The 12,504-nt window shown below is 34.9% G+C and overlaps 3 protein-coding genes across 8 annotated transcripts in view; 1 reads left to right on the top strand and 2 right to left on the bottom strand.

Moving 5' to 3' along the window:
* The window catches only part of LOC119607410 (arylsulfatase J), a 71,788-nt gene extending 70,780 nt beyond the window's left edge, over positions 1-1,008 (top strand). Inside the window, exon 8 of one of the 3 annotated variants that reach the window (XM_037961297.1) lies at positions 762-1,008. In XM_037961297.1, coding sequence (XP_037817225.1) covers positions 762-942 — 181 coding nt within the window. In that variant the 3' untranslated portion in view covers positions 943-1,008. The remainder of the gene's footprint in view (positions 1-761) is intronic. The other 2 variants (XM_037961298.1, XM_037961300.1) reach the window with 2 other exon arrangements.
* The window catches only part of LOC119607407 (pyruvate carboxylase, mitochondrial), an 88,864-nt gene that overhangs the window by 57,452 nt on the left and 18,908 nt on the right, over positions 1-12,504 (bottom strand). The gene's annotated exons all lie outside the window — the stretch shown is intronic.
* Positions 999-5,949, bottom strand: LOC119607411 (pro-resilin). Of its 4 annotated transcripts, XM_037961302.1 has the most exons (4): positions 4,941-5,942; positions 4,666-4,883; positions 4,039-4,173; positions 999-2,383 (listed from the first exon to the last, which is right to left on the bottom strand). In XM_037961302.1, exons 1-4 carry the CDS (start codon positions 5,671-5,673, stop codon positions 1,658-1,660), a joined length of 1,812 nt encoding a protein of 603 aa, XP_037817230.1. In that variant the 5' UTR covers positions 5,674-5,942; the 3' UTR covers positions 999-1,657. The 4 variants fall into 4 exon arrangements, with proteins under 4 accessions (XP_037817230.1, XP_037817229.1, XP_037817232.1 ...); XM_037961301.1 differs by having other exon boundaries at positions 4,666-5,949; XM_037961304.1 differs by lacking the exon at positions 4,039-4,173.

The raw sequence follows: 12,504 nt of genomic DNA, 5'->3' as shown, positions 1-12,504 counted from the left end.
TAGACGATACTATAGTCTCTATATAGACAAAACTATAGGCTCTATATATACGAGAATATGGTATCTCTAGACGAAACTATAGTCTCTATATAGACGAGGCTATAGTCTCTATATAGACGAGACTACAGTCTCTATATAGACTAGTCTACAGTCTTTATATAGAGACGGGACTATAGTCTCTATATAGACGAGACTATAGTCTCCATATAGTCCCTATATAGTCAAGACAATAATCTCTATATAGTCGAGACTATAGTATCTCTATAGACGAGACTATAGATGAGACTATAGTCTCTATATAGTCGAAACTATAGTCTCTACATAGTTCCTATATAGTCAAGACCATAATATATCTATATAGATGAGACTGTAGTCTCTATGTAGACGAGACCATAGTCCCTAAATAGACGAGACTATAGTCTCTATATAGATGAGACTACAGTCTCTATATAGATGAGACTACAGTCTCTATATAGTCCCTATATAGTCAAGACCATAATATCTATATAGATGAGACTATAGTCTCTATGTAGACAAGACTATAGTATCTATGTAGACAAGAGTATAGTCACTATACAGACGAAACTATAGTCTCTATATAGACGCGACTGTAGTACTTTTGTTGACGAAGCTATAGTCTTAACATAGACGGGATTATAGTATCCAAAGTTAAGAATAGACAAGACCTCTATATTCAGATATTAGGAGATACTACTCCTTTGATATAAAAAAAAATTTTTTTTTTTTTTTTTCCAATTCAGATATCCAAATATTTTAAAGGCCCTATTAGAGGAATTAGACAACTTTAATGCCACAGCTGTGCCGCCCTCAAATCTACCCTTAGATCCCCGTGCCAATCCCAGTAGATGGAATTACACCTGGACTAATTTTGGAGACTATGAAGAATATCAAAAATCCTATATGGTAATAGGAGATTTTTGAAATCTTTTTGCTATATACAAAAATAATATTTAAGTTATTTAATAAAACAAATTCTATATTTTATATTAAGAAATATTTTATTATTTCAATATCGTTTCATTTCCATTTCACAGTATTTTAAAAATTTCATTTTACAAATCATAGTTTGTAAACTTAATACAGATGCTAAGTAGACTTATAATTAGTTTATGTAGTATTATTTAAATACTTGATTCTTTATATTTTTTTTTTTGGGAGACCTTTTCTTACAGAAAAGAACTGGATTTTCTTTAAACTATATAATAATGATGATATAATGAAAGTGCTGCTTAGGAGATAAATATTCAGTTAAGTTATAAAGGAGCTAGAAAATAATTGATGATTAGGAAAAGGTGCAAAGAATGAAATTGTATGAAGTTTTTTTTTTCTAAAAAAAAAACTAAAATGCAAATCTATTTTAAAAGTAATAGAGTATTTTTGTTTCGTTTAAATATGCCACAACTGGTTTATCGTTTGTAATTATAAAAAAATCCTTAAAATTATTTAAATTAAAAGAAAAATAAACTAGATTATAGAAAAAATAGTCTAGAAAAATTATAGCCTTAATTTGAGAAAAAAATAATATATAAAAAAAAATAAACTAAACAATTCCTAGTAAGTTCCTTGCAGTAATTAACATTAAACCTTATAGCAAATAGCCTGAACGTCAACATTTTGTAGAGGATTCGTAGAGCTTTTAATAACGGTAGCCACTGCCATCATTATCACCATTTTGTCCACCTGAACCAAAGCCATTAGAACCTTGTTGTTCATAGTTATAGCCATTGGCACCACCACCGCCATTACCACCATTACGGCCTCCACCGTTACCACCACCATTACGATAACCACCATTGCCAATACCATTGCGACCACCTCCATTACCGCCGCCATTAGGACGGCCACTAGAATAACCTTGGCCATTGTTATATTGACCACCTCCATTGCCATTACCGCCATTACGTCCACCACCACCATTACCGCCATTGGGAGCACCACTTGAGTAACCATTAGAACCCAAATCCTGGCCACCAGGTCTGCCATTACTATAACCATTTGAGCCTAAACTTTGGCCACCGGGTCTGCCACCGCTATAACCATTAGAACCTAAACTTTGACCACCTCCATTGCGACCACCATTGCCATTGGAATAACCATTACCACCGCCATTACCTCCATTGCCTCCACCATTAGGACGTCCACTCGAATAACCATTGGCACCCAAATCTTGTCCTGAACTATAGCCACCATTACCTCCACTGCCACCATTACCGCCACCATTCTGTTGATAATCATAACCACCATCAGCACCTCCTGCACCACCAGCTCCTCCAGCACCACCACCCTGTCCTCCTTCAATGGCATCACCTTCATAACGTATCTGTGGACGATAACCTTCTTGATCGGCTTCATATTCCACAACCTACAGAGAGAAAAAATATAATAAAAATTCTAGACAAGAGTTCTCCTTCTTCAATGACAAGGAGACAGTCTTAAAGCTGCTCCAGGAATGTATTACAATTACAAGATTCTCTTATTAGATGACGTGGGAGACTAATGACTCTATACAGAGGAGACTATAGATTCTATATTGACAAGACTATAGTCTATATATAGACGAGACTATAGTGTCTATATGGCCGAGACTAAAGTCTCTATATAATCGAGACTAAAGTCTTTATATAGTCGAGACTATAGTCTCTATATAGTCGAGACAATAGTCTCTATATAGACAAGACTATAGCCTCTATATAGACGAGACTATAGTCTCTATATAGACGACACTATAGTATCTTTATAGACGAGATTATAGTATATATATGTAGAGACTATAGTCTCTATATAGATGAGACTATAACCTCTATATAGACGAGACTATAGCCTCTATATAGACGAGACTATAGCCTCTATATAGACGAGACTATAGCCTCTATATAGACGAGACTATAGTCTCTATATAGACGAGACTATAGTCTCTATATAGATGAGACTATAGCCTCTATATAGACGAGATTATAGTATCTACATAGACGAGACTATAGTCTCTATATAGACGAGACTATAGTCTCTATAAAGACGAGACTATAGTCTCTATATAGACGAAACTATAGTCTTTATATAGACGAGACTATAGTCTCTATATAGACGAGACTATAGTCTCTATATAGACGACACTATAGTCTCTTTATAGACGAGATTATAGTATATATGTGTAGAGACTATAGTCTCTATATAGATGAGACTATAGCCTCTATATAGACGAGACTATAGCCTCTATATAGACGAGACTATAGTCTCTATATAGACGAGACTATAGTCTCTATATAGATGAGACTATAGCCTCTATATAGGCGAGATTATAGTATCTATATAGACGAGACTATAGTCTCTATATAGACGAGACTATAGTCTCTATATAGACGAGACTATAGTCTCTATATAGACGAAACTATAGTCTTTATATAGACGAGACTATAGTCTATATATAGACGAGACTATAGTCTCTATATAGACGACACTATAGTCTCTTTATAGACGAGATTATAGTATATATATGTAGAGACTATAGTCTCTATATAGATGAGACTATAGCCTCTATATAGACCAGACTATAGCCTCTATATAGACGAGACTATAGTCTCTATATAGACGAGACTATAGTCTCTATATAGACGACACTATAGTCTCTATATAGACGAAACTATAGTCTTTATATAGACGAGACTATAGTATCTATATAGACGAGACTATAGTCTATATACAGGCTGGATTATATCATCTATATAGACGACACTATATAGACAGGAGACAGTAGTAGTATATAGTATATATATAGAAGAAATAAAATGCTCTATATAGACGATATTATAGTCTGCTATAGTCTCTATATAAACAGAACTACAGTCTCTATAAAGACAACACTATAGTCTCAACATAGGCGAGGCTTTACTCTCTCTTTTACAAGGACCAGCTTAAGAATTACGACTGATTTATTATGGCAAGACTTGCGGAAAACTTTCAGTCCAATAACCGTCCAAAATTTGCAATAATTCTGATTTTTGTTTCTTGATTTCTTACTTGCTTTCTGCCATCGGGTAATAAAACATTATATTGACCAGTTGTAAAATCACCATCACGCATTTCAGAATGTCCAAACGACAAACCACTTGGAGCATCATCCACTTGATAGCTAAATTCATATTTAGCGGGTTCCTATTGGAAACAAAAAAACGTTCAAAGAACCAGAGATAGAGATATTATACAGATATAACATTAAATCAAGTCAAATTGCAATAAAGTTTTTGAAAGCGTTTTTTTTTTGCCAAAAAGCTTTGATTTGTTTTTTTTTTTTTCCTGTTCAAAAGCCCAAGTGGTGATATAGTGGTGAATTGAATTTTCAAATTTGTGTGTAAAGTGATTAAAGTAAAACGTTAGAAATCTTATTTAAAGTGCTGCGTGTGGTGCGTTTTTTTAAACCTTAAACTGGAGTTTTTCATTTTTTTAAAAAAGCAAGTAAGTTTTTCACAAATCCTGTTGTAAGTTAAGGGGTTAAATTTTTCGGTAGAGGGTTAATTGGTTTTTTATGTAGTTTTTTTTTTATAGGTTAAAGCTTTTGTAAGTTGAGTAAGCTGGTTAAGCTTTAAAGCTTTAGTTTTTATGAAAATCAATTGAATGAATTTGTTCCTAAAGCAATTTTCTACTCACATTGCTGCCATCATCACCATTGTAACCACCGCTGCCGCCTCCACTGCCACCTCCACGACCACCACCGCCATTACCATTTTGACTGTAATCGTAACCATCACTGCCGCCATTACCGCCGCTGCGAGCTCCACCATTGCCTTGATTGGGAGGTAAGTAGTCTTGGTTGGGTTGACCACCGCGTCCGCCACCACCACCATTACCATTACGACCAGCTGAACCTGAAGCGGGAGGACCATAACTATCAGAAGGACGACCACCAGAGCCATTACCCGAACCTGAACCAGGAGCTCCATAGGTAGAAGAGGGTCTGCCTCCAGCACCACCACCACCATTACCATTGCCATTAGGAGCACCATAAGTAGAAGAAGGTCTGCCGCCATTGCCATTAGAACCGGGAGCACCATAGGTGGAAGAAGGTCTGCCTCCGGCACCACCATTGCCATTAGAACCACCGAAACCAGGAGCACCGTAGCTAGAAGAAGGTCTGCCACCATTGCCGCCACCACCACCATTGCCATTAGCACCAGGAGCACCATAAGTGGAAGAAGGTCTGCCACCAGAACCACCACCGCCACCATTACCATTAGCACCAGGAGCTCCATAGGTAGATGAAGGTCTGCCACCTGAGCCACCACCACTGCCGCCACCATTACCAAAACCAGGAGCCCCATACGAAGAAGAAGGTCTACCTCCAGCACCGCCACTACCACCACCATTGCCATTAGCACCAGGAGCACCATAGGAAGAAGAAGGTTTACCACCACTTCCGCCACCTGCACCACCACCTAAACCAGGAGCTCCATACGATGAGGAAGGTGAACCACCACCCAAACCAGGCGCTCCATAGGAATCTGAGGGCGCCAAGGGGGAACCACCGCTACCAGAACCTCCGCCACCACTGCCTGGTGCTCCATAAGTATCAGAGGGAGGTAAATAAGAGTTAACGGGTGGCTCTGGTCTGGCCGACACCGTTGTCAGCACTAAACACAAACACACTAATTTAAACATTTTTAATTTAAATTCTATTTTGGTTTATTTTTTTCGTTAGATTTTTCTTCAAAATATTCACTTTTCACACTTTTTTTTTTTTAATTTTTAATTTTATTTCCAAGAGGTGGGCTATTAAAAGATACAGGATACACTAAACGATCCTGTTCTTAAGCTCGTTTTTGTTTAGTTAATGAAAATCTTAACTCGTTTCTTTTTATTCCCAAACAAATATAATTCTCTAAAACGTTTGTTCTTATTCCATAAACCGTTGTAATGAAAATCTAAATTGAAACTGATGTTTTAAACAAAAATTTTCAAATATTTATATGAATCGCTTTTGTTAGCGCAAAATATAAAATACTTTGAATTACATCCATCCAACCATCCGAACAATCTATCTATTCATCCATTCATTCAAACCATCATCAGTAGTACAACATAAAATGTTACACATACTATATAAAAAAAAGATCTAACTAGCTAACTGCCTGCCTAACTCACTCGCTAAAAGTCTTACGTTTTGTCTGTCCCATCCCTATAACTGTTTAATAACACATACACATACTCACACACTCGGAGCGAGAGGATCTTAGCAACCAAAACAAAAAATTATGAATTTCTGAATTGCTCTTCAGCTTTAGAAGCACAAAAAACAAGATGCAATATCTTAGAGTTAGAAGTATGGAAAAAGTCATGTCTTTGACAACTACGTCACCTTAGATTAGTTAGACACAGACAATATACAATCACTCGTGCCACATGTTAAACTCCATGTCTTAAGAAACCGCCAACTATCTATAGCAAACAGTCAACGCGAAGTTAAAACAGATATTTGAAGATATTAAATCGTGATCGATGTTCTTCAATTCTAGTTCTAGTTCAGTTTTAGTTTAGTTCTAGTTCAGTTCTAGTTCAGTTCTAGTACAGTTCTAGTTCAGTTCTACTTCTAGTTCAGTTCTAGTTCAGTTCTAGTTCAGTTCTAGTTCAGTTCTAGTTCAGTTCTAGTTCAGTTCTAGTTCAGTTCTAGTTCAGTTCTAGTTCAGTTCTAGTTCAGTTCTAGTTCAGTTCTAGTTCTGTTCTAGTTCAGTTCTAGTGCAGTTCTAGTTCAGTTCTAGTTTTGTTCTAGTTCAGTTTTAGTTCAGTTCTAGTTTAGTTGTAGTTCAGTTCAGTTCTAGTTCAGTTCTTGTTCAGTTCCAGTTCTGTTCTAGTTCTGTTCTAGTTCAGTTCTAGTTCTGTTCTAGTTCTGTTCTAGTTCTGTTCTAGTTCTGTTCTAGTTCTGTTCTAGTTCTGTTCTAGTTCTGTTCTAGTTCTGTTCTAGTTCTGTTCTAGTTCTGTTCTGTTCTAGTTCAGTTCTAGTTCTGTTCTAGTTCAGTTCTAGTTCAGTTTAAGTTCAGTTCTAGTTCAGTTGTAGTTCAGTTCTACTTCAGTTCTAGTTCAGTTCTAGTTCAGTCTAGTTCAGTTCTAGTTCAGTTCTAGTTCAGTTCTAGTTCAGTTCTAGTTCAGTTCTAGTTCAGTTCTAGTTCAGTTCTAGTTCAGTTCTAGTTCAGTTCTAGTTCAGTTCTAGTTCAGTTCTAGTTCAGTTCTAGTTCAGTTCTAGTTCAGTTCTAGTTCAGTTCAGTTCTAGTTCAGTTCTAGTTCATTCTAGTTCAGTTCTAGTTCAATTCTAGTTCAGTTCTAGTTCAGTTATAGTTCAAATCTAGTTCAGTTCTAGTTCAGTTCTAGTTCAGTTCTAGTTCTGTTCTAGTTCAGTTCTAGTTCAGTTTAAGTTCAGTTCTAGTTCAGTTGTAGTTCAGTTCTACTTCAGTTCTAGTTCAGTTCTAGTTCAGTTCTAGTTCAGTTCTAGTTCAGTTCTAGTTCAGTTCTAGTTCAGTTCTAGTTCAGTTCTAGTTCAGTTCTAGTTCAGTTCTAGTTCAGTTCTAGTTCAGTTCTAGTTCAGTTCTAGTTCAGTTCTAGTTCAGTTCTAGTTCAGTTCTAGTTCAATTCTAGTTCAGTTCCAGTTCAGTTATAGTTCAAATCTAGTTCAGTTCTTGTTCAGTTCTAGTTCAGTTCTAGTTCAGTTCTAGTTCAGTTCAGTTCTAGTTCAGTTCTAGTTCAGTTCAGTTCTAGTTCAGTTCTAGATCAGTTCCAGTTCAGTTCCAGTTCAGTTCTAGTTCAGTTCCAGTTCAGTTCTAGTTCAGTTCTAGTTCAGTTCTAGTTAAGTTCTAGTTCAGTTCTAGTTCAGTTCTAGTTCAGTTCTAGTTCAGTTCTAGTTCAGTTCTAGTTCAGTTCTAGTTCAGTTCTAGTTCAGTTCTAGTTCAGTTCTAGTCAGTTCTAGTTCTAGTTCAGTTCTAGTTCAGTTCTAGTTCAGTTCTAGTTCAGTTCTAGTTCAGTTCTAGTTCAGTTCTAGTTCAGTTCTAGTTCAGTTCTAGTTCAGTTCTAGTTCAGTTCTAGTTCAGTTCTAGTTCAGTTCTAGTTCAGTTCTAGTTCAGTTCTAGTTCAGTTCTAGTTCAGTTCTAGTTCAGTTCTAGTTCAGTTCTAGTTCAGTTCTAGTTCAGTTCTAGTTCAGTTCTAGTTCAGTTCTAGTTCAGTTCTAGTTCAGTTCTAGTTCAGTTCTAGTTCAGTTCTAGTTTTGTTCTAGTTCAGTTCTAGTTTAGTTGTAGTTCAGTTCTAGTTCAGTTCCAGTTCTGTTCTAGTTCTGTTCTAGTTCAGTTCAAGTTCAGTTCTAGTTCAGTTGTAGTTCAGTTGTACTTCAGTTCTAGTTCAGTTCTAGTTCAGTTCTAGTTCAGTTCTAGTTCAGTTCTAGTTCAGTTCTAGTTCAGTTCTAGTTCAGTTCTAGTTCAGTTCTAGTTCAGTTCTAGTTCAGTTCTAGTTCAGTTCTAGTTCAGTTCTAGTTCTAGTTCAGTACTAGTTCAGTTCTAGTTCAGTTCTAGTTCAGTTCTAGTTCAGTTCTAGTTCAGTTCTAGTTCAGTTCTAGTTCAGTTCTATTTCAGTTCTAGTTCAGTTCTAGTTCAATTCTAGTTCAATTCTAGTTCAGTTCTAGTTCAAATCTAGTTCAGTTCTAGTTCAGTTCTAGTTCAGTTCTAGTTCAGTTCTAGTTCAGTTCTAGTTCAGTTCTAGTTCAGTTCTAGTTCAGTTCTAGTTCAGTTCAAGTTCAGTTCTAGCTCAGTTCTGGTTCAGTTCTAGTTCAGTTCTAGTTCAATTCTAGTTCAGTTTTTAGTTTAGTTCTAGTTCAGTTCTAGTTCAGTTCTAGTTCAGTTCTAGTTCAGTCCTAGTTCAGTTCTAGTTTAGTTCTAGTTTAGTTCTAGCTCAGTTCTGGTTCAGTTCTAGTTCAGTTCTAGTTCAATTCTAGTTCAGTTTTAGTTTAGTTCTAGTTCAGTTCTAGTTCAGTTCTAGTTCAGTTCTAGTTCAGTTCTAGTTCAGTTCTAGTTCAGTTCTAGTTCAGTTCTAGTTCAGTTCTAGTTCAGTTCTAGTTCAGTTCAGTTCTAGTTCAGTTCTACTTCAGTTCTGGTTCAATTCTAGTTTAGTTCTAGTTCAGTTTTAATTCTAAATCTTCGAAAGTTGGAGAAAACTTCTAAAGACAAATAACTGTAAGGATTGAATTCATTTAAACCTCTGGCTGCTTCAGTTTAATCCAAAAAAAACTACTACTTCATTCATACATACAGCAAGGCAGTCAGCCTGCATTCTATAGTGAACTGAAAATCATCCAAAAGGTACATTAAACTAATGCATGCTCGCTCGCATGCATCATGCATGATTCTCTAATGTTTGTCAGTTGTTTGTTAGTTGTTAAGTGTTTGTTTTTGTTGTCGTACTTTTTATTAAAATCATCACAGCATCTTCATTGCTGCTGTGGTTTTAGTCGTCATCTGCATCGTGATATTCATTCATACATTTAAACAATTGTTTTTGCACTTCCCTGCAAATTGTGGTGGCTGTCAAAGTTCTACTTCAGATCTAGTTCAAATTCAGTTCTAGTTCGGTTCTAGTTTATTTTTAGTTTAGTTCTATTAATTAGATACAAGAAGATAGTGAAAATTGTAGAATATGCATCGAAAGTAAAACCAATACATTGATTCCTCATAGAACTGCAGGGCTGTTCACAACTTCACATGTGTGTTGTTCTTTTTATCTTTTGCTGTTTGCATTTGTAGCTCATTAGAGTCATACTCGTAAATACGAGTACTATCAATACTGATCATCTTCACAACAATAATGATGATGATCATCATCTCTATATAACCCTTCATGTAAGAACTTATGATTGTATAGTACGTGCAAAAAGTAAAAGTTCACTTTTGTAAAATATTAAAATTATTAGAAATCCTTTATGGAATTAGTAATTTTACACGTAGAAAATTGTAACGTTTATGAATGTAAAATACCACCTGACCTTAAAGTCGAATTGTTCTGTAAATAAAAGTGTCAATTGTGTAATTCAGTATTAAAACGTGTTAAAGGGGAATAATGATTAAGAAATTTTGGAAAACATTAACAATCAAATGAGATCGAGTTGAAAATATGGATGCAGTGAGAGAGAAGTTATTGGATGCAGTGAGAGAGAAATTAAGTGTTTTAACGTTAATTCTATTTTCCTCGTCAAAGAGTTGAGATTCTTTGCAAATGTTTCAGTCCTTGCTATCTAACTACTAACTAACTAACTAACTAACTAACTAACTAACTAACTAACTAACTAACTAACTAACTAACTAACTAACTAACTAACTAACTACTAACTAACTAACTAACTAACTAACTAACTACTAACTAACTAACTAACTAACTACTAACTAACTAACTAACTAACTAACCTAACTAACTAACTAACTAACTAACTAACTAACTAACTAACTAACTAACTAACTAACTAACTAACTAACTACTAACTAACTAACTACTAACTAACTACACTACCTAACTAACTACTAACTACTAACTAACTAACTACAACTAACTAACTAACTAACCTAACTAACTAACTACTAACTACTAACTAACTAACTAACTAACTAACTAACTAACTACTAACTACTAACTAACTAACTAACTAACTAAACTAACTAACTAACTAACTAACTAACTACAATAACTAACTAACTAACTAACTAACTACTAACTAACTAACTAACTAACTAACTAACTAACTAACTAACTAACTAACTAACTAACTAACTACTAACTAACTACTAACTAACTAACTAACTAACAACTAACTAACTACTTACCTAACTAACTAATAACTAACTAAACTACTAACTAACTAACTAACTAACTAACTACTAACTAAACTTAACTAACTAACTAACTAACTAACTAACTAACTAACGAACTAACTAACTAACTAACTACGAAACTAACTACCTAGCTAACTACCTACCTACCTACCTAACTAACTAACTAACTAACTAACTGACTGACTGACCTAACTAACTAGTTCAAGTTCTAGTTTAGTTTCTATTTCAGTTAGTTTATTCTAGTTTAGTTCTAGTTCAGTTCTAGTTCAGTTCTAGGTCAGTTCTAGTTCAGTTCTAGTTCAGTTCTAGTTCATTTCTAGTTCAGTTCTAGTTCAGTTCTAGTTTAGTTCTAGTTCAGTTCTAGTTCAGTTCTAGTTCAGTTCCTAGTTTAGTTCTAATTCTAGTCTAGTTAGTTTCAGTTCTAGTTCAGTTCTAGTTCAGTTCTAGTTCAGTTCTAGTTCAGTTCTAGTTCAGTTCTAGTTCAGTTCTACTTCAGTTCTAGTTCAGTTCTAGTTCAGTTCTAGTTAAGTTCTAGTTCAGTTCTAGTTCAGTTCTAGTTCATTTGTAGTTCACTTCTAGTTCTGTTCTAGTTCAGTTCTAGTTCAGTTCTAGTTCAGTTCTAGTTCAGTTTTAGTTCAGTTCAAGTTTCAGTTCTAGTTCAGTTCTAGTTAAGTTCTAGTTCAGTTCTAGTTCAGTTCTAGTTCAGTTCTAGTTCAGTTCTAGTTCAGTTCTAGTTCAATTCTAGTTCAGTTCTAGTTCAGTTCTAGTTCAGTTCTAGTTCAGTTTTAGTTCAGTTCAAGTTCAGTTCTAGTTCAGTTCTAGTTAAGTTCTAGTTCAGTTCTAGTTTCAGTTCTAGTTCAGTTCTAGTTCAGTTCTAGTTCAGTTCTATTTCAGTTCTATTTCAGTTCTAGTTCTTCAGTTCTAGTTCAGTTCTAGTTCAGTTCTAGTTCAGGTTCCAGTTCTAGTTCAGTTCTAGTTCAGTTCTAGTTCAGTTCTAGTTCAGTTCTAGTTCAGTTCTAGTTCAGTTCTAGTTCAGTTCTAGTTCAGTTCTAGTTCAGTTCTAGTTCAGTTCTAGTTCAGTTCTAGTTCAGTTCTAGTTCAGTTCTAGTTCAGTTTCTAGTTCAGTTCTAGTTCAGTTCTAGTTCAGTTCTAGTTCAGTTCTAGTTCAGTTCTAGTTCAGTTCTAGTTCAGTTCTAGTTCAGTTCTAGGTAAGTTCTAGTTCAGTTCTAGTTCAGTTCTAGTTCAGTTCTAGTTCAGTTCTAGTTCAGTTCTAGTTCAGTTCTAGTTCAGTTCTAGTTCAGTTCTAGTTAAGTTCTAGTTAAGTTCTAGTTCAGTTCTAGTTCAGTTCTAGTTCAGTTCTAGTTCAGTTCTAGTTCAGTTCTAGTTCAGTTCTAGTTCAGTTCTAGTTCGATCTGCTTGTGTTGTTCAACTTTTTTTACATACTGCAATTTAGTTGTAGTGTTGATCTTAAGTGATTGTATGTTTAAGTTTTTTTTGTATAACAATCTTTAATTTTTAAAACATTTTTTTTGTACATTGTGATTTCTAAGTTTCCTTGAAAATCACAAAAATCAAAATCTTTTGCTGCTGTAGTTGCTGTTGTTTTACAGCAACGTCTTCTTAATTTTATTGTATT

The sequence above is a fragment of the Lucilia sericata genome, unplaced genomic scaffold (genome assembly GCF_015586225.1).
Source record: "Lucilia sericata isolate MDLA Ls3-8-SP2 unplaced genomic scaffold, ASM1558622v1 Contig000692F_arrow, whole genome shotgun sequence".
In the NCBI taxonomy this organism is placed as follows: Eukaryota; Metazoa; Arthropoda; class Insecta; order Diptera; family Calliphoridae; genus Lucilia; species Lucilia sericata.
Note: the sequence above shows the minus strand (reverse complement) of the source record. Positions and strands in the feature narration are given on the sequence as shown.